The sequence below is a fragment of the Carcharhinus amblyrhynchos genome, chromosome 10 (genome assembly GCF_965287045.1).
Source record: "Carcharhinus amblyrhynchos chromosome 10, sCarAmb.v2.hapA, whole genome shotgun sequence".
In the NCBI taxonomy this organism is placed as follows: Eukaryota; Metazoa; Chordata; class Chondrichthyes; order Carcharhiniformes; family Carcharhinidae; genus Carcharhinus; species Carcharhinus amblyrhynchos.
Genome location: NC_137333.1, coordinates 30,265,221 through 30,292,359, shown reverse-complemented (window position 1 = coordinate 30,292,359; position 27,139 = coordinate 30,265,221). Strand labels below are relative to the sequence as shown.

The 27,139-nt window shown below is 43.9% G+C and overlaps 1 protein-coding gene across 2 annotated transcripts in view; it reads left to right on the top strand.

Moving 5' to 3' along the window:
- LOC145349350 (T-cell surface protein tactile) overlaps positions 1-22,036 on the top strand; it is a 131,843-nt gene extending 109,807 nt beyond the window's left edge. For both annotated transcript variants that reach the window (XM_080197866.1, XM_080197865.1), the window contains 4 exons: positions 10,589-10,651; positions 15,651-16,043; positions 19,670-19,781; positions 21,733-22,036. In XM_080197866.1, coding sequence (XP_080053992.1) covers positions 10,589-10,651; positions 15,651-16,043; positions 19,670-19,781; positions 21,733-21,817 — 653 coding nt within the window. In that variant the 3' untranslated portion in view covers positions 21,818-22,036. The remainder of the gene's footprint in view (positions 1-10,588; positions 10,652-15,650; positions 16,044-19,669; positions 19,782-21,732) is intronic.
- The last annotated feature ends 5,103 nt before the right edge of the window (positions 22,037-27,139 follow it).

Genomic DNA, 27,139 nt, shown 5'->3' with positions numbered 1-27,139 from the left:
TTGTATAAAACATTAGTGAGGCTGAATTTAGAGGATTGTGTGCAGTTTTGGTCACCTAATTACAGGAAGGGTATTAATAAGGTTTAAAGAGTGCAGAGAAGATTTACAAGGATGTTGCCGGGACTCGAGAAACTGAGTTACAGAGAGAGATTGAATCGGTTAGGACTTTATTCCCTGGAGCATAGAAGAATGAGGGGAGATTTGATAGCGGTGTACAAAATTATGAAGGGTATAGATAGAGTGAATGCAAGCAGACTTTTTCCACTGAGGCTAGAGGAGAAAAAACTAGAAGACATGGATTAAGTGTGAAGGGGGAGAAGTTTAAAGAGAATATTGAGGGGGCGGTGGTGTGGTTCTTCACACGGAGGGTGGTGGGAGTATGGAATGAACTGCCAGATGAAGTGGTAAATGAGGGCTCACTTATAACATTTAAGAAAAACTTGGACTGGTACATGGATGAGACAGGTGTGGAGAGATATGATCCAGGTGCAGGTCAGTGGGACTAGGCAGAGATATGGTTCGGCACAGACAAGAAGGGCCAAAGGGCCTATTTCTGTGCTGTCGTGTTCTACGGTTGTATGGTTCTATGATCTATCTCCTGCTCTATCCTCTGATCATCCTCATTGTTATCCACAAATTCACCAATCTTTGTGTTGTCTGCAAACTTACTAATCAAACCAGTTACATTTTCCTCCAAATCATTTATATATATTACAAACAACAAAGGTCTCAGCACTGATCCCTGAGGAATGCCATTGTTACAACCATCCATTCAGAAACACAGCCTTCCACTGCTACCTTCTGTCTTCTATGACTGAGCCAGTTCTGTATCCACCTTGCCAGCTCACCTCTGATCCCATGCAACTTCACCTTCTGCACCAGTCTGGCATGAGGGACCTTGTCAAAGGCCTTACTGAAGTCCATGTAGGCAAATCCATTGCCTTCCTCTCATCAATCATCTTTGCCACTTCCTCGAAAAACTCAATCAAGTTAGTGATACATAACCTCCCCTTCACAAAACCATGTTGCCTCTTGCTAATACGTCCACTTATTTCCAAGTGGGACTGAATCCTGTCTCGAAGAATCCTCTCCAATAATTTCCCTAGCTCTGCTGTAAGGCTCACTTGCCTGTAATTATCTCCATTATTCTTGCTACCCTTCTTAAACAAAGGAACATTGGCTGTTTTCCAATCTTCTGGGACATCCCCTGTAGCCAGTGAGGATACAAAGATTTCTTTCAAGGGCCCAGCAATGTATCCTCCCTAGCCTCTCTCAGTATTCTGGGGTATACCCCATTAAGCCCTGGGGACTTGTCTACCTTAATGCTTCTCAAGAACCCCAAAACCTCCTCCTTTTTGATCTCAACATGACTCAAACTATTTATATCCCCTTTCCTAGATTCATCATCCACTAAGTCGTTCTCTTTGCTGAATATTGATGCAAAGTACTCACTTAATATCTTGCCCATTTATAGAACATAGAACATTACAGCGCAGAACAGGCCCTTCGGCCCACGATGTTGCGCCGACCAGTTAAAAAAAAACAATGACCCACTAATCTAAACCAATCCCTTTTCGTCCATAAACCTATCCACGGATCTCTTAAACGCCCCCAAACTAGGCGCATTTACAACTGCAGCAGGCAGGGCATTCCAATCCCTCACCACCCTCTGGGTAAAGAACCTACCCCTGACATCCGTCCTATAACTACCTCCCCTTAATTTAAAGCCATGCCCCCTCGTGCTAGCTTTCTCCATCCGAGGAAAAAGGCTATCACTATCCACCCTATCTAAATCTCTAATCATCTTATATGTTTCAATAAGATCCCCTCTTAGCCGCCTTCTTTCTAGCGAAAACAACCCCAAATCCCTCAGTCTCTCCTCATAGGACCTCCCCTCCGTACCAGGCAACATCCTGGTAAACCTCCTCTGCACCCTCTCCAAAGCCTCCACATCGTTCCTGTAATGTGGGGACCAGAACTGGTTAGTAATTAAATTAAAATCTCCCTGCAAACTATGACACCCTTCCTCACAATCTACCACACCTCCGACTTTGGTGTCATCAGCAAATTTACTAATCCACCCAGCTATACCCTCATCCAGATCATTAATAAAAATTACAAACAGCTGTGGCCCCAAAACAGATCCCTGAGGCACACCACTCGTAACCGAACTCCATGACGAATATTTACCATCAACCACCACCCTCTGTCTCCTATCTGCTAGCCAATTCCTGATCCAATTTCCTAGACTACCCTCAATCCCATACATCTGCATTTTCTGCAGAAGCCTACCATGGTGAACCTTATCAAACGCCTTACTAAAATCCATATATACCTCAACTGCCTTACCCCCATCCACCTCTTTGGTCACTTTCTCAAAAAACTCAATAAGGTTAGTAAGTTTTTAAATAGTTAGTAATTTCTTCTGGCTCTACGCATAGATTCCCTCCCCTGTCCTTGAGTGGGCCAACCCTCTCCCAGGTCACCCTTTTGCTCTTTATATATATATAAAAAACTTTGAGATTTCCCTTAATCCTGCTGGCCAATGATTTTTTTGTGACCCCTTTTAGCCCTCCTTACTCATTGCTTAAGTTTCTTTCTACTTTCCTTGTATTCAACACTTGCTTCAAGTATTCCCAGCCTCCTAGTCTTGACAAATGCTCCCTTTTTCTCTTTGACTAGGCTCACAATATCTCTCGTTACCCAAGGTTCCCAAAACTTGCCACACTTATCCCTCATCCTTACAGGAATGTGTTGATCCTGAAACCCTATCAACTTACACTTGAAAGCCTCTCACATGTCAGATGTTGATTAGCTCTCAAACATCTGCTCCCAATCTACATTCTTCAGTTCCTGCCGAACATTGTTATATTTAACTTTCCCCAAATTTAGCACCTTAATTTGAGGACTACACTTATCTTTATCCATCAGCACCTTAAAGCTTACTGATAACTGTTCCCAAACTACTCCCCTGCTGAAAGGTTAGCCGCTTGGCCAGGCTCAATCTCTAATACCAGGCCCAGTACGGCCCCTTCCCTAGTTGGACTATCTACACACTGCTTCAAGAAGTCCTCCTGGATGCTCCTTACAAAACTTCCGCGTTCTTAGCAGTAAGTGACTCCCAGTCAATATAGAGGACTATCAATATACAGGTCACAATATTCTAAATGAGGCCTAACTAAGGCTTTGTACAGCTACAGCATGACCTGCGTATTTTTATACTCAATGCCCCGATCGATGAACGCAAACATGCCATATGCTTTCTTGACTACCTTATCCATCTGCTTTCACACTTTGGATATGTATACTTATATGTACTCTGCCTGTCAATGCTCCTAAGGGTTTTACCATTTACTGTATAATTCCTATATGCATTGGACCTTCAAAAATGCATTATCTCACACTTGTCTGGATTAAACTCCATTTGCCATTTCTCTGCCCAGTCTATATCTTGCTGTATCCTCTGACAATCCTCTTCACTATCCGCAACTCCACCAATTTTTGTGTCATCTGGGAACTTACTAATCAGACCAGCTACATTTTCCTCCAAATCATTTATATTTACTACAAACAACAAAGGTCCCAGAACTGATCCCTGCGGAACACCACTAGTCACAGCCTCCCATTCAGAAAAGCAAACCTCCACTGCTACCCTCTGACTTCTAAGGCCAAGCCAGTTCTCACAGAATCTGTCCGTACAGAAGGCCATTCAGCTCATCAAGTCTGTACAATCCCAACCAGGCCCTATTCCAGTAACCCTCATTTACCCTGCTAATCCCCCTAACATTAAGGTCAATTTAGCATGGCCAATCCACATAACCCACACATCTTTGGATTGTGGGAGGAAACCGGAGCACCTGGAGGAAACCCACGCAGACATAGGGAGAAAGTGCAAACTCCACACAGACAGTGACTTGAGCCTGGAATTGAACCTGGATCACTGAAGCTGTGAGACAGCAGTGTTAACTACTGCGCCACTGTGCTGCCCATATTGTGCCACCTTGCCACCCTTATATATCTGTATCCATCTTCCCAGCTCTCCCGTGATCCCATGTGACTTCACCTTCTGTACCAATCTACCATAAGATACTCGTCAAAGGCTTTAGTGAAGTCCATGTATGCAACATCCACTGCCTATCCCTCATCAATCATCTTCATCACTTTCTCGATCAAGTTAGTGGGGCTGTTCTTGAATGTTCAAGATTGGCCTAGTGCTTCATGTCGTTAGTGTGTGCTTAAACTGGACCAGATGCTGGGCAACACAACAGCTCAATGACTATCACTGTTTGCTGTGCAGACACATGGATTTGGGCCAGTGTCTGTGGGAGTTTGCGCATTCTCCCCGTGCTTGCGTGGGTTTTCTCTGGGTGCTCCGGTTTCCTCCCACACCCCAAAGATGTGCTGTTAGGCTGACTGGAAGTAATAAATTGTCCCTAAATTAGTTTCCCTCAATGTGGATTGCCATAAAAACAATAGATAGGGGTCATGGGTGGAGGGGGGGACTGGTAATATTAAAATGGCGGCGCGGGCTCGTTGGGCCGAAGGGCCTGTTTCCCGTGCTGTTTTTGTTCTTTGTTCTTTGTACGATCTCCTCTTCACAAAACCATGCTGTCCATCACTAATAAGTACATTTGTTTCCAAATGTGAGTGAATCCTGTCCCTAAAAATTTTTTCCAATAATTTCCCAACCACTGATGTAAGGCTCACTGGCCTATAATTTCCTGGATTGTCCCTGATGCCCTTCCTAAATAGTAGAACAACACTGGCTATCCTCCAGTCCTCTCATACTTCACTTGTAGCCAATGAAGATACAAAGATTTCTGTCGCGGTGCAAGCAATTTCTGCACTTGCCTCCCTCAGTATTCTGGGGTAAATCCCATCTGGCCCAGGGGGCTCATCTATTTTAATGCTTTTTGAGATGCCCAATACCTCCTCCTTTTTGATATTGACATAAGCCAGAAGATCTACATACCCTACCGTAGGCTCCTCATTCATCAAGTATTTTTGGTGAATACTGAGGCAAAGTATTAATTTAGTATCTTGCCCATTTTCTCTGGTTCCATACATAGATTCCCTCCACTACCTTTGAGTTGACCAACCCTCTCCCTGGCTATCCTCTTGCTCTTTACATATGTATAAAATGCCTCAGGGTTTTCCTTAATCCTGTTTGCCAAGGACTTTTCATGATCCCTTTTAAGCCTCCTAACTCCTTCCTTAACTTCCTTTCTATGTTCTTTATGTTCTTCAAGGGCTTCACCTCCCCTAAGTGTTGTAGGCCTTATGAATGCTTCCCTTTTCTTTTTGATAAGGCTCATTATATCTCCCATCATCCAGGGATCCTAATAATTGTCACACCTATGCTTCAGGAAGAACAGGGACAGGGACAAAAGAGGTGGTGGAGTGGCACTGTTGATCAGGGACAGTGTCATGGCTGCAGAGAAGGAGGATGCCGTGGAGGGACTGTCTACGGAGTCTCTGTGGGTGGAAATTAGGAACAGCAAAGGGTCGAAAACTTTGCTGGGTGTTTTCTATAGGCTGCCCAATAGTGACAGGGAAGTTGAGGTGCAGATGGGGAAACAGATCCTAGACAGATGTAGTAATAACAGGATTGTCATGATGGGAGACTTTAATTTCCCAAACATCGACTGGAATATCCCTAGGGTAAGGGGTTTGGATGGGGAAGAGTTTGTTAGGTGTGTTCAGGAGGGTTTCCTGACACAGCACGTGGATAAGCCTATGAGGGGAGAGGCTGAACTTGACCTGGTACTGGCTAATGAACCAGGACAGGTGTCGGATCTCTCGGTAGGAGAGCATCTTGGGGATGGAGATCATAATTCTATCTCCTTCACAATAGCATTGGAAAGAGATAGGATCAGGCAGGATAGGAAGGTGTTTGTCTGGAGTAAGGGGAAATATGATGACATCAGGCAGACAATTGGACGAGTAAACTGGAAGGAGGTGTTTTTGGGGAAAAGTACTGAAGGAAGGTGGCGGATTTTTAAGGAATGTTTGACTGGAGCTCTGCACGACAACGTGCCAATGAGACAAGGGGGTTTTGGTAGGTTGCGGGAGCCATAGTGCACGAAGGTTGTGGTGAACCTAGTCAGGAAGAAAAGAAAGGTGTATAAATGGTTCAGAGAGCGAAGAGATGTTAAGGATCTAGAGGAGTATAAGGCTTGTAGAAAGGAGCTTAAAAAGGAAATTAGGAGAGCCAGAAGGGGTCATGAGAAGGCCTTGGTGGGTAAAATTAAGGAGAATCCCAAGGCGTTCTACAAATATGTGAAAAGTAAAAGGATGAGAAAAGAAGGGATAGGACCTATAAAAGGTGAAGGGGGAAAAGTTTGTGTGGAACCGGAGGAAATGGCAGAGGTGCTTAATGAGTACTTTGCCTCGGTATTCATGGTGGAAAGTGATCTGGGAGGTTGTACTACAGGTTTGCGGCAGACTGAAAAGATTGAGTATGTGGATATTAAGAAAGGGGATGTGTTGGAACTTTTAAATTCTATCAAGATAGATAAGTCACCGGGACCGGATGGGATGTACCCCAGGTTATTGTGGGAGGTGAGGGAAGTGATTGCAGAGCCCCTGGCGATGATCCTTACATAAGAACATAAGAAACAGGAGCAGGAGTAGGCCATCTAGCCCCTCGAGCCTGCCCCGCCATTCAATAAGATCATGGCTGATCTGAAGTGGCTCAGTTCCACTTTCCAGCTTTCTCCCCATAACCCTTAATCCCCTTGCCTACCAAAAACCTATCCACCCGTGACTTAAATATATTTAGCGAGGTAGCCTCCACCACTTCAATGGGCAGAGAATTCCAGAGATTCACCACCCTTTGAGTGAAGAAGTTCCTCCTCAACTCCGTTCTAAACCGCTCCCCTCCCCTTATCTTGAGGCTGTGCCCTCAAGTCCTGCTGTCCTTTCTGAGTGGGAAGAACCCCTCAACCTCTACCCTATCCTGACCAAAGAGGTGGATGGGGGTAAGGCAGTGGACGTGGTGTATATGGATTTTAGTAAGGCGTTTGATAAGGTTCACCGTGGTAGGCTTCTGCAGAAAATGCAGATGTATGGGATTGGGGGTGATCTAGGGAATTGGATCAGGAATTGGCTAGCGGATAGGAGATACAGGGTGGTGGTTGATGGTAAATATTCATCATGGAGTTCGGTTACGAGTGGTGTGCCTCAGGGATCTGTTTTGGGGCGACTGCTGTTTGTAATTTTTATTAATGATCTGGATGAGGGTATAGTTGGGTGGATTAGTAAATTTGCTGATGACACCAAAGTCGGAGGTGTGGTAGACAGTGAGGAAGGGTGTCATAGTTTGCAGGAAGACTTAGACAGGTTGCAGAGCTGGGCCGAGAGGTGGCGGATGGAGTTTAATGCGGAGAAGTGTGAGGTAATTCACTTTGGTAGGAATAACAGATGTGTCGAGTATAGGGCTAACGGGAGGACTTTGAATAGTGTGGATGAACAGAGGGATCTAGGTGTATGTGTACATAGATCCCTGAAAGTTGGGAATCAAGTAGATAAGGTTGTTAAGAAGGCATACGGTGTCTTGGCGTTTATTGGTAGGGGGATTGAATTTAGGAGTCACAGCGTCATGTTGCAACTGTACACAACTCTGGTGCGGCCGCACTTGGAGTACTGTGTGCAGTTCTGGTCCCCACATTACAGGAAGGATGTGGAGGCTTTGGAGAGGGTGCAGAGGAGGTTTACCAGGATGTTGCCTGGTATGGAGGGGAGGTCCTATGAGGAGAGGCTGAGGGATTTGGGGTTGTTTTCGCTGGAAAGAAGGCGGCTAAGAGGGGATCTTATTGAAACAGATAAGATGATTAGAGGTTTAGATAGGGTGGATAGTGATAGCCTTTTTCCTCTGATGGAGAAATCTAGCACGAGGGGGCATGGCTTTAAATTAAGGGGGGGTAGTTATAGGATGGATGTCAGGGGTAGGTTCTTTACCCAGAGGGTGGTGAGGGATTGGAATGCCCTGCCTGCTGCAGTTGTAAATGCGCCTAGTTTGGGGGTGTTTAAGAGATCTGTGGATAGGTTTATGGACGAAAAGGGATTGGTTTAGGTTAGTGGGTCATTGTTTTTTAACTGGTCGGCGCAACATCGTGGGCCGAAGGGCCTGTTCTGCGCTGTAATATTCTATGTTCTATGTTCTATCCATCCCCTTCATCATCTTATACGTCTTAATAAGATCCCCCCTCATCCTTCTAAACTCTAACGAGTACAAGCCCAGTCTATACAGCCTCTCTTCACAGTTCAATCCCCTCATCTCCGGTATCAGCCTAGTGAACCTCCTCTGCACTCCCTCCAAGGCCAAAATATCCTTGCGCAAGTGCAGCGACCAAAACTGCACACAGTACTCCAGCTGCGGCCTCACCAGTGCCCTGTACAGTTGCAGCAAGACCTCCCTACTTTTATATTCAATCCCCCTCGCTATAAAGGCCAGCATCCCATTCGCCTTCCTGACCACCTGCTGCACCTGCAGACTGGGTTTTTGCGACTCATACACAAGGACCCCCAGGTCCCTCTGCACCGTAGCATGCTGCAGCTTTTCGCCCTTTAAATAGTAGTCCCTCCTACTATTATTCCTGCCAAAGTGGATAACCTCACACTTGCCAACATTGTATTCCATCTGCCATTCCATTTGCATCGTCGATAGAGATGGAAGAGGTTCCGGAGGATTGGAGGATTGCGGATGTGGTTCCTATTTTCAAGAAAGGGAACGGGGATAGCCCGGGAAATTACCGACCAGTGAGTCTGACCTCAGTGGTTGGTAAGTTGATGGAGAGGATTCTGAGGGACAAGATTTATGAGATTTAGAGAAGTTTAGAATGATCAGCAATAGTCAGCACGGCTTTGTCAAGGGCAGGTCGTGCCTTACAAGCCTAGTTGAGTTCTTTGAAAATGTGACTGAACACATTGACGAAGGAAGAGCGGTGGACGTGGTTTACATGGACTTCAGCAAGGCGTTTGATAAGGTCCCCCATGCAAGACTTCTTGAGAAGGTGAGAGGACATGGGATCCAAGGGGCTTTGGCCTTGTGGATCCAGAACTGGCTTGCCTGCAGAAGGCAGAGAGTGGTTGTGGGTGGGTCTTTTTCTGCATGGAGGTCGGTCACCAGTGGAGTGCCCCAGGGATCTGTTCTAGGACCCTTGCTGTTTGTCATTTTCATAAATGACCTGGATGAGGAAGCGGAGGGATGGGTTAGTAAGTTCGCCAACGATACGAAGGTTGGTGGTGTTGTGGATAGTCTGGAGGGATGTCAGAAGTTGCAGCGTGACATAGATAGGATGAAAGACTGGGCGGAGAAGTGGCAGATGGACTTCAACACGGATAAATGTGTAGTGGTCCATTTTGGCAGGACCAACAGGATGCAGGAGTACAATATCAAGGGTAGGAGCCTTAGCTGGGTTGAAGAGCAGAAGGATCTTGGAGTCCAGGTCCATAGGACTCTTAAATCAGCCTCGCAGGTGGAGGATGTGGTCAAGAAGGTGTATGGTGTACTGGCCTTCATTAATCGAGAGATTGAGTTTAGGAGTTGGGAGGTAGTGCTGCAACTTTATAGGACCCTTGTCAGACCCCACTTGGAGTACTGTGCACAGTTCTGGTCGCCTCACTACAGGAAGGATGTGGAAGCTATTGAGAGGGTGCAGAGGACATTTACAAGGATGTTGCCTGGATTGGGAGGCATGCCTTATGAAGATAGGTTGAGGGAGCGAGGTCTCTTCTTCCTGGAGAGACGAAGGTTGAGAGGCGACCTGATAGAGGTTTATAAAATGTTGAGAGGAATAGATAGAGTGGATTCTCGGAGGCAATTTCCCAGGGCTGAAATGGTCACCACGAGAGGACACAGGTTTAAGGTGCTGGGAAGCAAGTACAGAGGAGATGTTAGGGGAAAGTTTTTCACTCAGAGGGTGGTGAGTGAGTGGAATCGGCTGCTGTCGGTGGTGGTAGAGGCGAACTCACTGGGGTCTTTTAAAAGACTTCTAGATGAGTATATGGGATCTAATGGCATTGGAAGTTACAGATAGTTCTATGGCTTGGTAGGTATAGATGTGATCGGCGCAACTTGTGGGCCGAAGGGCCTGTTTGTGCTGTAGTGTTTTATGTTCTATGTTCTATGTTCATCCTCACAGGTACATGCTCGTCCTGAATTCCAATCAACTGACATTTGAAAGACTCCCACATGTCGGATGTTGACTTACCCTCAAACAATCTCCCCCAATCTACACTCTCCAGATCCTGCCTAATGTTTTTGTAGTTAGTCTTCCCCCAGTTTAAACACCTTTGCCCGACGACCACTTTTGTCCTTATCCACAAGCACTTTAAAACTTATGGAATTATGATTACTGTTCCCGAAATGCTCTCCGACTGAAACTTCCATCACCGGGCTAGGTCTAATATGGCTCCTTCCCGAGTTTGGTAAGGTTTTAAGTTTAACACCAGGAAAGAAAGTAAGTTACCTGGAGTAAGCTCAAACCTAGCTAAATTCTAATACAAGTATAGATGACTTCACCTACTTACTTCTAATAGAAACTGATTGAAATGAATGATTGACACTATATGTTCTTTTGGTTAGATTTATATGAAGCATCAACAGGACCAATTTCATTCACTTCTAATTCTGCAACAAATACAACTGGTAAGGACACAAATCATGCTTTAGTTCCATTCCTCTGAAAGTAAAACTTGGTATGGATCCATGTATTTGGCATGATGAGATAAAGCAGTTCAAGAATTAGTGGGAGGGACGATGGGGTTTGATGTTAGATGAGCTGCGCATAATTCGTGAGGCAGAGAGAGACATTGATAGGAGTTTTAAGGAAATAGTCACTCCTAGTAATCAGTCTTGGGTCAATGTCAAGAGGAGGGGAAAGAAGCATGTGGGAGGAGAATCCCCTGGGGCTGTTCCCCCCCAAAATAGGTTTTCGGTCCTGGAGGCTACAGTTGAGGAAGCATCAACTGGGGATAGCCAAAGGGAGCAGGACTCTGGGGGTGAGCCTATTGTAAAAGCTCAGGTGTCTAGGGGATGCAAGAGATTGGGCCTCGTGATTGGGGACTCTACAGTTAAGGGGACGGATAGGAGAGTTGGTAGTAAGGGTAGGGACTCAGGGCTGGTGTGTTGCCTACCAGGGGCTGGGGTCCGGGATGTGTCAGAGAGGATATTCAAGACTCTTAGGGGAGAGGGTGATCAACCCCAAGTTATAATTCATGTGGGGACACATGACATAGGGAGGCTAAGGGAAGGGGATATTAAGCAGAGTTTCATGGAGTTGGGATGGAAACTAAAGGCCAAGTCAAACAGAGTGGTTATCTCTGGACTCTTGCCTGTGCCACGGGATAGTTTAGAGAGGAATAGGGAGAGGGAAAGTTTGAACTTGTGGCTGAGGGGATGGTGCAGGAGGGAGGGGTTTAATTACTTGAGCAATTGGGGCTCATTCTGGGGAAGGTGGGATCTCTATAAGAGTGATGGTATACATCTGAACCAGAGGGGAACAAATATCCTGGGGGGTAAATTTGTGAAGGCTATGCGGAGTGGTTTAAACTGATTCAGAGGGGGGGTGGGATCCTGGGTAGAGGGGGTGAAAGTGAGGGGGGCATAGAAGGGGACGGCATTGCACGGCATTGTGGGGGTGGGGCGGAGCGAGGTTTGAAATGTATATACTTCAATGCGAGGAGTATTCGCAATAAAGTGGATGAACTTGCAGCGTGGACCAGTACCTGGGACTTTGATGTTGTGGCCATTTCAGAGACGTGGATAGAGCAGGGTCAGGAATGGATGTTGCAGGTGCCGGGGTACAAGTGCTTTAGTCGGAGTAGAGAAGGAGGTAGAAGGGGGGGTGGAGTAGCATTATTGGTCAAGGACTATATCACAGTGTCAGAGAGGAAGTTTAATGAGGACTTGTCTGTTGAGGTAGTATGGGCAGAAATTAGAAATAGGAGAGGAGAGGTCACCCTGTTGGGAGTCTTTTATAGACCTCCAAAAAGTTCTAGAGAGGTTGAGGAAAGGATTGCAGAGACGATCCTGGTTAGGAGTGAAAGTAATAGGGTAATTGTTATGGGGGACTTTAACTTTACTAACATTGATTGGAATTGCTATAGCTCTAGCTCGTTAGAGGGGTCAGTTTTTGTTCAAAGTGTGCAGGAAGGTTTTTTGACTCAATATGTAGATAGGCCAACTAGAGGTGAGGCTATATTGGACTTGGTGCTGGGAAATGAGCCCGACCAGGTGCTAGACTTGGAAGTTGGTGTGCATTTTGGTGATAGTGACCACAATTCGGTTACGTTCACCTTAGTGATGGAAAGGGATAGGCATGAACCTCGGGTCAGTAGTTTTAGCTGGGGGAAGGGTAATTATGAGGCCATTAGGAGAGAATTAGGAAGCATTGGTTGGACTAGGAGATTACAGGGACTAGGAACGTCTGAAATGTGGAGTTTTTTCAAGGAGCAGCTACTGCGGGTCTGTGATAGGTATGTCCCTGTCAGGCAAGGAGGAATTGGTAGGGCTAGGGAACCGTGGTGCACTAAAAGAGTTGATTTGTTGGTTAGGAAGAAGAAGGAGGCTTATGTTCGGATGAGGCTTGAGGGCTCGGGTAGTGCAGTAGAAAGCTTTAGATTGGCTAGGAGGGAGTTGAAGAGGGAGTTAAGAAGGGCTAGAAGAGGGCATGAGATGACTTTGGCTGATAGGATTAAGGAGAATCCTAAGGCGTTCTATAGGTATGTCAAGAACAGAAGGTTGGTTAGGGCAAGATTAGGGCCAGTTACAGGGGGAAGTTATGTGTGGAACCGGAAGAGATTGGAGAGGCATTGAACCATTATTTCTCTTCGGTGTTCACGCAGGACGATATGAATGTAGCTGAGGAGGTCAGTGGGGTGAAGGGGTGTAAAATAGAAAGTATTGCAGTTGATACAGAGGATGTGTTGGATATTCTAGAAGGGTTGAAAATAGATAAGTCCCCTGGTCCAGACGGGATTTACCCTAGGATTCTATGGGAGGCAAGAGAGGTGATTGCAGAGCCACTGGCTCTGATCTTCAGGTCGTCGTTGGTCTCTGGTATAGTACCGGAAGATTGGAGGACAGCGAATGTTGTCCCATTGTTTAAGAAGGGGAACAGAGACTTCCCTGGGAATTATAGACCAGTGAGTCTTACTTCTGTAGTGGGCAAGGTTTTAGAAAGAATTATTAGGGATAGGATTTATAGTTATTTGGAGAGTAATGAATTGATTAGAGATAGTCAGCATGGTTTTGTAGCGGGAAGGTCGTGCCTTACTAACCTTATTGAGTTCTTTGAGAAGGTGACCAAAGAGGTGGATAGGGGTAAGGCAGTAGACGTGGTATATATGGATTTTAGTAAGGCGTTTGATAAGGTTCACCATGGTATGCTTCTGCAGAAAATGCAGATGTATGGGATTGGTGGTAATTTAGGTACTTGGATCAGGAATTGGTTAGCAGATAGGAGACAGAGGGTGGTGGTTGATGGTAATTATTCATCATGGAGTTCGGTTACGAGTGGTGTGCCTCAGGGATCTGTTTTGGGGCCACTGCTGTTTGTAATCTTTATTAATGATCTGGATGAGGGTATAGTTGGGTGGATTAGTAAGTTTGCTGATGACACCAAAGTCGGAGGTGTGGTAGATTGTGAGGAAGGGTGTCGAAGTTTGCAGGGTGACTTGGACAGGTTGCAGAGCTGGGCCGCGAGGTGGCGGATGGAGTTTAATGCGGAGAAGTGTGAGGTAATCCATTTCGGTAGGAATAACAGATGTGTTGAGTATAGGGCTAACGGGAGGACTTTGAATAGAGTGGAGGAGCAGAGGGATCTAGGTATATGTGTACATAGATCCCTGAAAGTTGGGAATCAAGTAGATAAGGTTGTTAAGAAGGCGTACGGTGTCTTGGCGTTTATTGGTAGGGGGATTGAATTTAGGAGTCGCAGCGTCATGTTGCAACTGTACACAACTCTGGTGCGGCCGCACTTAGAGTACTGTGTGCAGTTCTGGTCCCTACATTACAGGAAGGATGTGGAGGCTTTGGAGAGGGTGCAGAGGAGGTTTACCAGGATGTTGCCTGGTATGCAGGGGAGGTCCTATGAGGAGAGACTGAGGGATTTGGGGTTGTTTTCACTGGAAAGAAGGCGGCTAAGAGGGGATCTTATAGAAACATATAAGATGATTAGAGGTTTAGATAGGGTGGATGGTGATAGCCTGTTTCCTCGGATGGAGAAAGCTAGCACGAGGGGGCATGGCTTTAAATTAAGGGGGGGTAGTTATAGGACGGATGTCAGGGGTAGGTTCTTTACCCAGAGGGTGGTGAGGGACTGGAATGCCCTGCCTGCTGCAGTTGTAAATGCGCCTAGTTTGGGGGCGTTTAAGAGATTGGTGGATAGGTTTATGGACTAAAAGGGATTGGTTTAGATTAGTGGGTCAATGTTTTTTTTAAAAAATAAGACTGGTCGGCGCAACATTGTGGGCCGAAGGGCCTGTTCCGCGCTGTAATGTTCTATGTTCTATGTTCTATGTTCTGCCCCTGTTTTTGGCAAGTGGGAAAGCTGGTGGGGTCAAATAACCCAATGGGAGTCCCCGAACAGCTTTGAAGCCAATGGAATTTCCCACTGACATTGTCTCTGCCCCTTGCCAATGATGTAATGGGATTGTGGAGTTGCTACCATGAAAGAGCAGTGCTTGGGGTTGGGGGAGGCAGGGGACTTCAGTTCTTGGTTAGGGTGTTTCCTGGTTTGGAGGGAGGTGGTGCTGTGTCTGTGGAGGTGTTCCATTTCTGTGGGGGATCCTTTTTTTAATTTTTATGTTTTTCAGATTGGGGCACCCTTTAAAAATGATATCCTGATCTGTCAGTGTCTGAGGTTGCTGTGTCCAGCCCCTTCCTTTTCTTTCAAAGTGCTTGCAAATTTGGCAGGAAAAGCCAGTAAGGCAGTTGGCATGTTGACATCTGCCTTTCCTACCCGATTCAACACTTGAAAAATAAATCGTAAAATTCCACCATTTTGCACTTGGTTACAGTTTTGAAAACATTTCAATAGATGAGTACAAAAATCATATGGTTAAAGGATCACTCTGCTACTTCATTCTCCATTCCTCAGCACATGACAGGAGTATCTGATTAATAATTCAAATAATAGAAATCTGCAACAATTCATCTGTAGTCTGCTTTGTAGTTTGTCCCTGGCATCTAAGAATTATATATATTCGTGCAAGGGATCTTCAAGATTGAAATATCACAAGTAATTAATCAGTGAGTTATCATCCCCATGGACAACAAATTCAATAACAATTGAATTCAGAATGGACAGTGCTGAGTCTATTGGCGTTGAAACATTATTGTAGGCTTTTCAAGTGACTAGAGGTAATCTCCGCTTATTGAACTAGACAGATTTCTCAAAGGAGACCAGGGATTCCATCAAAAATAGTGAACTCACCTAAAGTCCAGAAACTTAACTGGGCTCAGGATGCACCTTAATGGTGGACAGAAGTCTTACCATAGTGAAGGTTCCTTTGGATTTTTTTATCTTTATTGAATTCTCAAAAATATATTGTATAATTCCATGTTAATTTTATATTGTGTTTCTCAATATGCATATCTATTATTATACAGCTGAGTAATTAATGCTAAAAACTGTCTTCCTTAGGCATTGAATCCTACACCAGCACTGATTTAACAACTAGCATTCAACTCTCAGTTGCCACTGGTTCATCAACTATGTCAGAAGACACTATCAGCACAGAACTATTCACTAGTGCTGGATTGTCCACCACCATTCAGTCATCTGAAATGTCTATTGCCTTTGGACCATCTACCAGCATTGGATCATCCAGCAATCCTACACCATTAGTCACCAGTGAATTACCCACCGGTGAGAGACAGTATACTACCACTCGCTCATCAATTAGCTTTGGATTAACCAATGGTACTGAATCTTCTACAGCACTTATCAAAAACCCACTCAATGATACAAGTTCATATACAACTATGAATTATTTCAATCAGACAAGTACCATTGGCAATAACATGACTGAGAAAGGTAAATATTATTTTATGAGTGTAAGTGAAGATAATATTTGGTTTCATGTGATTTCAGGATTGTTTCCCATGTAGATGTACAAGAAGACCCCATTTTCCTGACATCCAAATCATGTTTTTGCACATATTCATCATCTTAGTCTATCCCCATTTTCAGCTGTGATATGGGGGTATCACAGATGTCTTGCTTACTTTAAAACTTTGTGAAAGGAATCGAGCAGGTGAATTAGGCTGTGTTGTGAAGATGCATGGGAGTTAAAGACTCCCACAGACAGTGAACCTCATTATAATGAACGAGAAATGTGGTGACTACCCATACCTGCATTGCTGGTTTATCTTTATATCAGCGTATAAGTTGATGTATGTCTTTTGAGGGATTTTCTAAAGCTTCAAATGTTGGCTTATACACTGACATCTACAGTCATAAAACAAGATGACTCCAACAGCTACAGCCATCTTCCTTGATAGTAAGTATAACTTAAGCCAGTGGAGAGTTGTCTCTCATTCTTCCCATTTCCCATTAGACAATATTATTTAGGAGCAGATCTTTGAGCTTGCTCCACCATTCAAAATGTTTGATCTGGTGGGTTCCACTTCCTTGTTTGTGCTGCAAAATCCTTGAGAAGGATATTCCATTTTTGGGTGGCAAAAATGGTAGAAGGGATGGAGAATTGAATAGGAGTCCCAAATCAACTCTTCTGCTGATGGGATTTCCCTGATTGTTTGCCCTCACCATGCCAACGATATAACAGGAATCCTGACTTGGGACCCACATTTGCACTGTTTAAATATGGCTATCAGAACATTAGACCTTATAGTCCCCCCCATTTTATATTATCCATTCATATGACATCCCTCATGACATACTCCTAGTGAGCAGAACCCGCTGGAGGCACATGGGTGAGTACAGGCCCACACATTCAGAACATGGACTGCGGATGTTGAGATTCATGGAACATAGAACATAGGAAACTACAGCACAAACAAGCCCTTCAACCCACAAGTTGCACTGAATCATATCCCTACCTACTAGGCCTACCTATAACCCTCAATCCCATTAAATCTCATGTACTCATCCAGAAGTCTCTTAAAAGACCCCAACGAGTTTGCCTCCACCACCACCGACGGCAACCGATTTCACTCACCCATTCACCGCAACAGTGCCTGGGGTGATCAGGATGGAATCTGCCCACAATCTTCAACGCTGGAATAGCAAAGCAATGGGTCTAGGATGCACCTGCAGGTGGACTTTCCTTTAGGTGTCCTGGAGGAACCAGCCTCAGAATGTTTCTGGAGATCCATCTTTTTTCTCAGCTGGTCCATCCTCCAGTCTCAGAGTGTTCCTGCAGATCGAACTTCATTTTGAGCAGGTCGCTCTTCTTTCTTCAACAATAGGTCAGTGATGTTGGACACCTTTTCAATATGACAAACATGACAGTGGACTGCATGCCATCCAGGCCTGTCCTGCCACTGAATGCAGCATGAAGCACCCAAGTGCATAATTAATGATTTTGAGTCTGGAAGATTTGGCGTATTTTTCTGCCACTGGAAACACTCCACATTCCTGCCCTCACCATGGTATTCAATATCAAAATGGAAGAATTTTGCCCAGCATCTTCTGCTATCTGCATATGGGCATTTAAATGCAAACATCCTCCACAGGCTGTGCTATGATAGTCCTTGCCAATAAACTTGGACTAAAATGGCTGCAATGGATTGACGTTGGGCATTAGTTCCCCTCTCCAAATGCCAGAAAAGGTTAGGACTGCTGCAATCCAAGGTAAATGGTGCTTTAATGGTTTGCTGAATTCTGATTACTGTGAAACAGCTTCTATAATTCTGAAATTTAAGTTTTACAATTGTGATGTCTCATTGTTGCAGAGATTAATTAGAGTTGGAGAGATAAAGATATTTTCCCTTTTTCATTTGCTTCTTTTATGACTCCTTTAAACCCAACTACCTTTCCCAATCTGGATTTTGCTTTCTATATATGATCGAATTCTAATTTATACTTTCTGCTAATTACTTCCTTTTAAAAGTTTATTTTGTTGGTGTCATAAGTAGGTTTACATTAACACTGCAATGAAGTTACTGTGAAAATCCCCGAGTCACACACTCGGCACCTGTTCAGGTATACTGAGGGAGAATTTAGCATGGCCAATGCACCTTACCTGCACATCTCTCGGACTGTGGGAGGAAACCCAGGCAAACATGGGGAGAATGTGCAGATTCCACACAGTGACCCAAGCCGAGAATCAAAACCAGGCCCCTGGCGCTGTGAGGGAGCAGTGCTAACCACTGTGCCACCGTGTCACAGTTTTCGACACCAAAGTGGGTAACCTCACATTTATCCACATTATATTGCATTTGTCAAGCATTTGCTTATTTCGTCACCCTGAAGCCTCTTAGCATTCTCCTCACAGCACACACTGCACCCAGTGCACTCAATTCCTTCATCCAAATCATTGATACATATTGTAAACAGCTGAACCCTGCAGTACCCCACTAGTCATTACCTGCCATTCTGAAAAGGACCTGTTTATTCCCACTGCTTCCTGTCTGCCAACCCGTTCTCTATCCACATCAATACATTATCCCCAACACCATAATTTTGGTCACTAATCTCTCGTATGGGATCTTGTCAAAAGCCTTTTGAAAATCCAGATACACAACATACACTGATACACTCTTGTCCACTTTACTGGCCACACGCTCAAAAAATTCTAGAAGATTTGTCAAGCACTCCAGGTGTTCATGTTCCCAGATATCTGTTGCTCCTGTCCTAGATGGTAGAGGCAGTAGTTTTGGAAGATGCTGCCTAAGGAACATTGGTGAGTTCTTGAAGTGCATCTTGTAGATTATTCACATTGCTGTCACAGTTCATCAGTGGTGGAGGGATTGAATGTTTGCGGAAGGGGTAGCAATCAAGCAAACTTGATAGTGTCGAACTTCTTGAGTGTTGTTGGAGGTGCATTCATCCAAACAAGTGGAGTATATTCCACTACACTTCTGATTTGTGCCTTGTAGATGATGGACAGGCTTTGGTGGGGAGGAGGAAAAGTGGCCAGGAGGTGAATTACTCCGAACCTTTGACCTGCTCTGAACCATAGTATTTATACGTTTAGTCCAGTTCAGTTTTTGTTTCTGTCGATGGTCCATCTATATTAACATTGACAAGGAAGTTGTGAGTCTCTTCATTGGAATACAACAACCCTTGTGTCTGGATGTCTGAATGGCACTCCTCTCTTGTGAAGCTGTGCTCTAGGAGCACACATTTAAAAAAAACCTTATAGGTACATGGATAAGAGAAGTGAAAATACTGAGTCTATCAAGTAATATATGCTTGAGTACTAAATAAAAATCTTCCCCCAACTCTTAATTCCTCTTCCTTTTCTTAATGGTAAAGTATGTTGACCCTGAATTTCCACAAGATATACATGATTTCCTGCTGTAACTTTTTTGAGATATTGAAATTATCCCATTATTAAATTTAGTATGAGGAAGGAATGTTTTAAATAAGTCCTCTTGAATTTCCTATTTCTTCTGAACTACTTGGAGCTTATTCTTGCAAAAAGAATTCCCATGTTTGGAATCATATTGATCAATATGTTGTTGTGTATTTTGCAGAATCTGAAGATACTGTGCCAGTGGCAGTGGTGGTAACTGTCATTCTGATGTTGGTGATCTGTACAATTATATTATCCTATTTCATCAGATTCTGGCAAGTCAGGAAGAAACTGTATGTATTGTTTTATCTATCCTCACATTAATGCTGATTACATTTTGATCATGCTTACAAACTATTCAAAGAAAAATATTGCAGGTGTTATAGATCTGAAATAAAAACAGAAAATACTGGCAGCTTATGAAATATTTGTGGAGTGAGAAATAGTTACTTTTCAGGATGATGTCCTTTCATTATAAACCTTTAGCTGTATAAGGCTTTCAATAGTTAATCAGTGTACAGTCAATTCCTGGAGATAGTGAGGTTGAGAAGATAAGTCAGGAGTGTATAAACCGCTTGTTAGTAAGAATAGGCTAATTAAATTCCCCAGCTCAAGGCTTGTTCTAGCCTTGAGGAAGCAGAAGCAACAGCTGTTTATGTATGAAATCAGGAAGGAACCTGAGTATCATAGAATCACGGAATCCCTATAGCACTGAAGGAGGCAGGGCTCCGAAAGCTAGTGGCTTTTGCTGCCAAATAAACCTGTTGGACTTTAACCTGGTGTCGTGAGACTTCTTATTGTGTTTACCCCAGTCTAATGCTGGCATCTCCACAACATGACCATTGACACCGCAAACTACCGGCTCCAAGTGGAGAGGACAACAGAACTACCACTTAGCTGACAAAGGAGCAGCACTCCAAAAGTAGTGGCTGTTGCTACCAAATAAACCTGTTGGGCTTTAACCTGGTGTTGTGAGACTTCTTGCAGCTAAATGGCCAGACAAACTGTTTCAGTGTTGATGGATAAATGTTTGACAGTCTGCCTGTTGAATCTTGTGAGTAACTTTAACTGAAAATATGAATCAGTGATTATTCCTGAAAGCATAGATTTTTAGAAGCTCTAGTTATTCAAAATATTCCTGGACAGTTCTCTGATAAACTCAATGAAAATATAAAGACATTTGAGAGAGTTACAGGAATCGAGCATGGTTCAGTTGATAGCACTGTCAGTTAGAGCTGTGAGTTCAAACCCCCCTTTAGACTTAAATTCATGTTCTAGGTTCACATTCCAGTGGAGTGCTGAGTGAGAACTGCAGTTTCGATCGAGTGATATGTTAATCTGAATCCCTGTACATTTAGATCACAAAAAGGATTCCATGATATTTATAATGTGGATATGCCGGCGTTGGACTGGGGTAAACACAGTAAAAAGTCTGACAACACGGGGTTTCAGTCCAACCGATTTATTAATAAATCGGTTGGACTGAAACCTGGTGTTGTCAGACTTTTTACTATGATATTTACACTCAGAGTCGGGAGTTTTCCTTGCATCTTGGTCACATTCCTCTGTTCAACATTATCATAATTAAACCCTCGTCTCAGTGAAGGTAAAAGCCTCACTGCCACTTGCCTATGGCAATACACCATGAATTCCCATGTAGAAGGCACTGAATTGGAAGAGACACTAAGTTCGTAGAAATCCTGACTGACAAGCCCATAAAAAATTGCTGAGCTGTTGTCAGTAGGACGAACAGCAGTTGCCATTCCTTCACCACTGAGAGTAAAATCTAGACCAGCCTGTTTCTGGTGATGCTGGTTAAGGGATAACTGGCTCCTAGGACATGGGAAAGATCCTGCACTTTTTGACAAACTTTATGGGATCTATTATATCCACACGAAAGTTTTGATGGAACATCTCAGCTAAAGAATGTCACCTGTAGCTGTATGGCACCATTCAGTTCTGCAGATAAATGTTAGTCTCAATAATGTGCTCAAGTCTCCAAAATGAGAGTTGAACTCATGACTGTGATGCGGAAGTGAGAACACTTTTGTCACTTAATATAGTGCATAGCACAGTAAAACTGATAGCAGATTACTTCTATTGCCAAGGCTTACAGCAGTATGCTTCAGAGACGAGATGAAAAATCTCATCTCAGGAAATACGAAAATCAGATTTATTTACAGTAAAAATAAATAGTCAATTTGGTTAATGAATAATTGGGTTTATGATTTCTTTTCCCAACAGGAACGGACCACCACCATTCAAACCCCCTCCTCCACCTATAAAGTATACAGCTGTTCAGTTATCGCCACAGACTGAAGTCAACTAACATAGAGGATGTTGATGCATTTAGTATGAATGTATTGACAGCATCATAGAGTTTCACATTGTCATTTTTGTGCAGCGTCTAATTTTTTAAATGTATTTTGAATAGCAAGCTTATGTTATTAATGCTCTGCGATTCAGAGGAAGTATTTGCATTCTGAAACATTTAAAATATTTCTTCACAAAATAATTGTAAATGTTAAAGCTTTGTGTTAATTTTCCTGAATCCTGAATCCAGTCATAATAAGCAGTTAGGCCTGCAGGAGAAAATGATCAAAAATAAATTAACTTATATTGTATGTTTTTTTTTCAAATGGACCAGATATCAAAGTTTCTCAGTCACAGTATCACAGATTTGAGCTTCAACATTTTGAAAATCTACTTGAGGGAATTAAATCTCAACACTTCAGCAATCTTGTATCAATGCTAAAGTTTAACTCGTAGCCTACATTTGTAATAAGGTCATCTCCCACAATGCTTTTAAATTACATTTTTACTGCTGTACGATAAAATTGGACAATGGCATGGTCATTTCAGTGGTTTTATGGCTGCTATTCCAATGGTCTAGTGCTTTAGGATAATGACCATGAAGTCAGCATGGCAAATTCCACTTCAATGAATTTTGGGCGACCTGCCTGACTGTAGCATGAAAACAAATGCCAGGAAATGTGTATTGTAGTGGGGTGCGGGGGCCGGGGGGGGAGGGTGAGGGAATTGGGATGACGGCTGGAGTAGCAGCGGAACGTGATGGTGATGGTGGGTGGCAACATTTGGTGAATGGTCATGATTGACGGTGGCTATCAGGAGTGTTTGGAACCACCTCTTGATTTAAAATATTTCAAAGAATAATCTCGAGGCCATTGTGATTACACCTGGAAAACCCAAATAAAGAAAGTTTAACATCTTTTCCACTTAACACAATCGCATTTCCATGACACATGTTTAAACAGACAATGTCTCACCAGTATATAAAGGTTTTGGATGTTTCTCAGGCAGCCTTGGCATGTAGACAGTCCCAGATTCAGGCATAAGCTAAACAAGCTACAGCTTGGGGCATCACAATCCGCAGGGGCCTCACAAAATTTCAGAAGGTTTACAATGAAGAGAACATTTAAGACCAGATACCAGAAAAGAAAAAGAAAGCACCAACTCAAAGAGTAACTCAAAAAATTGCCAAAAGTTGACAGTTACTTTGCTCTAGAAACAGATAAGGATCCACAAACCCAAGGTGATCAGCAAAGTCTAAAACAACCACAGCCTAGTGCCTCTGCTACTGAGACAACAGAGTCTAGAATCTCAGCTGAGGAAAACACTGGAAGTGATGCAAATGTGAGCATTGCAGAGCTGACATCCACGGCTGAAACAACAAAATTTACAAAACTCTATGATGTTGGTCAATGGGGTGTCTTAACCGAGGATGAACTCTCATACAGGATCCTTAACAGTCCTTCAGAGTGTCAGCACTAGAACGGCCCATTTGAAAACTCAAAGTGGTCATTCAAAAATTAAAATAGATATTGTTCAAAAGGTCTTTTTCATTCCAGAAAAGTTAATGGTGAAATATACGATCAGGAATGCCTCGTGTACTCTCCAACAATTTGCTGTATTTTCTGCTTTGTCTGCAAGCTCTTTTCAACATCATCTGCAGCACTAGCTCCTGGTGGGTTTTCTGACTGGCAAAATCCCATTGCAATTAAAAGTCATGAAAACTCTGAACAGCATAGAACAGCTTTGCTGACATATTTGACAAGAAAGCTTGGTTCAACCTTAGACTCAAGACTGGCAGAACAAATAAAAACAGAATAACAGTACTGGAGATATGTGCTTGAGTGTGTTGTTACAATGATATGCGCATTAGCAGAACGTGAGCTAGCTTTTAGGGGAGACAATGAAACTTTTGGATCACCAAATAATGGCAACTACCTTGACCTGTTAGAATTAGTTGCTAAGCTTGATCCATTTCTTTCCAACCACACAAAACAGTATGGAAACAGAGGATCTGGATCTCCTTCATATTTGTCCAAAACAATATGTGATGAACTTATTCAGCTTATGGGTAATAGAGAGATCAAGCCAGCCAAATGATAAAAATGAAATCAGTAAATGCATTCATTTGAAAATAATTTGTATTTTTCACTTTAAATATCTTGCTATTAAATAATTAAAAGGTGTAATTATGTTTTCAATTTTTTTGTGGTGACCCAATGTCCTGTTTTGGTCCATACCTTTGTGAGACGTCTTTAACAAGGAGCCTCCAAGCTTTATGTAGCTTAGGGCCTCACCAAGTCTAAATCTGGCACTGAATGCAGATATTGTTTCCCCAATACATGGCCTTGTTGTGTCATCATACACATCTTATACATCCTATAAGACCATAAGAAATAGAATCAGGAGTAGGCTGTTCAACCCCTCAAGCCTTCTTCACCATTCAATAGGATTATGATTGATCCATGATATCTGTGTAGTACTCAGTTATTTACATACAGTGAAAAGTATTGTTTCTTGCACGCTGTACAAAGCATACTTTTCATAGAGAAGGAATCACTCCAGGATGTAGTGTTACAGTCATAGCGAGGGTGTAGAGAAAGGTCAATTTAATGCAAGGTAGGTCCATTCAAAAGTCTGATGGCAGCAGGGAAGAAGCTATTCTTGATTCGGTTGGTACATGATGACCTCAGGTTTTTGTATCTTTTTCCTGACGGAAGAAGGTGGAAAGGAGAATGTCCAGGATGCGTGGGATCCTTAATTATGCTGGCTGCTTTGCTGAGGCAGTGGGAAGCATAGACAGAGTCAATAGATGGGAGACTGGTTTGCATGATGGATTGGGCTACATTCATGGCCTTTTATAGTTTCTTGCAGTCTTGGGCAGAGCAGAAGCCATACCAAGCTGTGATACAACCAAAATGGTGCATCTGTTAAGAACATAAGAACATAAGAAATAGGAGCAGGAGTAGGCCATCTGGCCCTTCGAGCCTGCCCCGCCATTCAATAAGATCATGGCTGATCTGTCGTGGCTCAGTTCCACTTTCCCGCCCTCTCCCCATAACCCTTAATCCCCTCTCTTATCAAAAACCCATCAACCCGTGACAACCAATCCTCTATCCACGCTAACACCCTACCCCCAACTCCATGTCCTCTGACCTTCTGCAATAACCTCTTGTGAGGTACCTTGTCAAACGCCTTCTGAAAATCCAGAAGGACCACATCCACCGGCTCTCCTCTATCCACCGCCCTAGACACATCCTCATAGAACTCCAGTAAATTTGTCAGACACGACTTCCCTTTAATGAAACCGTGTTGCGTCTGCCCTATCAAGCAATTCCCTTCAAGATGCCTCGCAATTTCCTCCTTAATGACGGATTCTAACATTTTACCTACCACAGACGTTAAACTAACCGGCCTATAATTCCCTGCCTTTTGCCTGGCACCCTTCTTAAACAACGGCGTAACATTAGCCGTTTTCCAATCTTCCGGCACTTCCCCGGAATCCAGCGACGTCTGGAAAATAACCACCAAGGCATCCACTATCACCTCCGCCATTTCTTTCAGAACCCTCGGATGCATTCCATCCGGTCCTGGGGACTTGTCCACAATCAGCCCCTCCAGTCTGTTGCGCACCACCTCTCTAGTAACAGTAATGTCATTAAGACCCTCCAGTCCTACCACCTTTCCATCGCTAACACCCGGCAAATTATTCACGTCCTCCTCCGTGAAGACAGAAACAAAAAAGTTATTCAAGACCTTAGCCATATCCCCATCCCCTACCACTAGGTCCCCTTTCTCATCCTCTAAGGGACCAACGTTCACCCTAGCCAGCCTCTTCCTTTTTATAAAGGTTGGTGAGTTGTAGCTGACATTCCAAATTTCCTTAGCCTTCTGAGAAAGTAGAGGTCTTAGTGGGCTTTCTTAACTATAGCGTCAGCATGGGGGGACCAGGACAGGTTGTTGGTGATCTGGACACCTAAAAACCTGAAGCTCTCGACCTTTTCTACTTTGTCTCTGTTGATATAGAGGGAAGCGTGTTCTCCTCTATGCTTCCTGAAGTCGATGACAATCTCCTTCGTTTTGTTGACATTGAGGGAGAGATTATTGTCACCTCACCAGTTCACCAGATTCTCTAGTTCATTCCTGGACTCTGTCTCATCATTGTTTGAGATCTGACTCACCATGGTGCTGTCGTCAGCAAACTTGAAAATCGAATTGGAGAGGAATTTGGTCACACAGTCATGGCCACACTGAGGGGGCTGAGAACACAGCCTTATGGGGCACTGGTGTTCAGGATAATTGTGGAGGAATGTTTTGCCTATTCTCACTGATTGTGGTCTGTGGGTTAAGAAATTCAGGATCCAGTCACAGAGAGAGGAGCCGAGGCTCCTCCGGACCAGGAGTTTGGAGATGTGTTTCGTAGAAATAATGGTGTTGAAGGCTGAGCTGTAGTCAATAAATAGGAGTCTGACATAGATGTCTTTGTTATCTAGGTGTTCCAGGTTGGGTGCAGGGCCAGGGAGATGGCATCTGTGGTGGACCTGTTGCGGTGGTGGGCAAACTGCAGTGCATCCAGGCAGTCTGGGAGGCTGAAATTGATTCATGCCATGACTAGCCTTCAAGGCACTTCATAATGATGGATGTCAGAGCTACTGGATGATAGGCATTAAAGCACACTGCTTGGTTTTTCTTTGAGACTGGTATGATGGTCTTGTTCTTGAAGCAGATAGGGACCTCAGATTGTTGTAAAGAGAGGTTGAAGATGTCTGCAAATACCCCAGCCAACTGATCTGTACAGGCTCTGAGTGCTCATCTGCGTACCATATCTGAGCCAGTTGCTTTCTATGGGTTGACGTTCAAGAAAGCTGCTCTGACATCTGCAATGGTGACCCCAGATACAGGTTAATCCAAGGCTTCCAGGGTGGAGGGCATGCTCTCGCTGACCCTTTGCTCAAAACGGGCATAGAATGCATTGATCTTATCAGGGAGGGATGCGTTGGAGCTGGTGATTTTACATACTTTCATCTTGCAGCCTATTATTTCTTATAGACCTTACCAAAGTTGGTGGGGGTCTGTGTGGCTAGACTGGGACTCTAGCTTGGTCCAATACTGTCTATTGGTATCATAGAAACATAGAAACATAGAACATTACAGCACAGTACAGGCCCTTCGACCCTCAATGTTGTGCCGAGCTATGCCCAATCCCAAGATCAAGCTATCCCACTCCTTATCAATCTGGTGTGCTCCATGTGCCTATCCAAGGTAGGAACTTGAAAGTTCCTAAAGTGTCCACCCCACTATCACAGCAGGCATCCAATCCACACCCCAACCATCTCTGAGA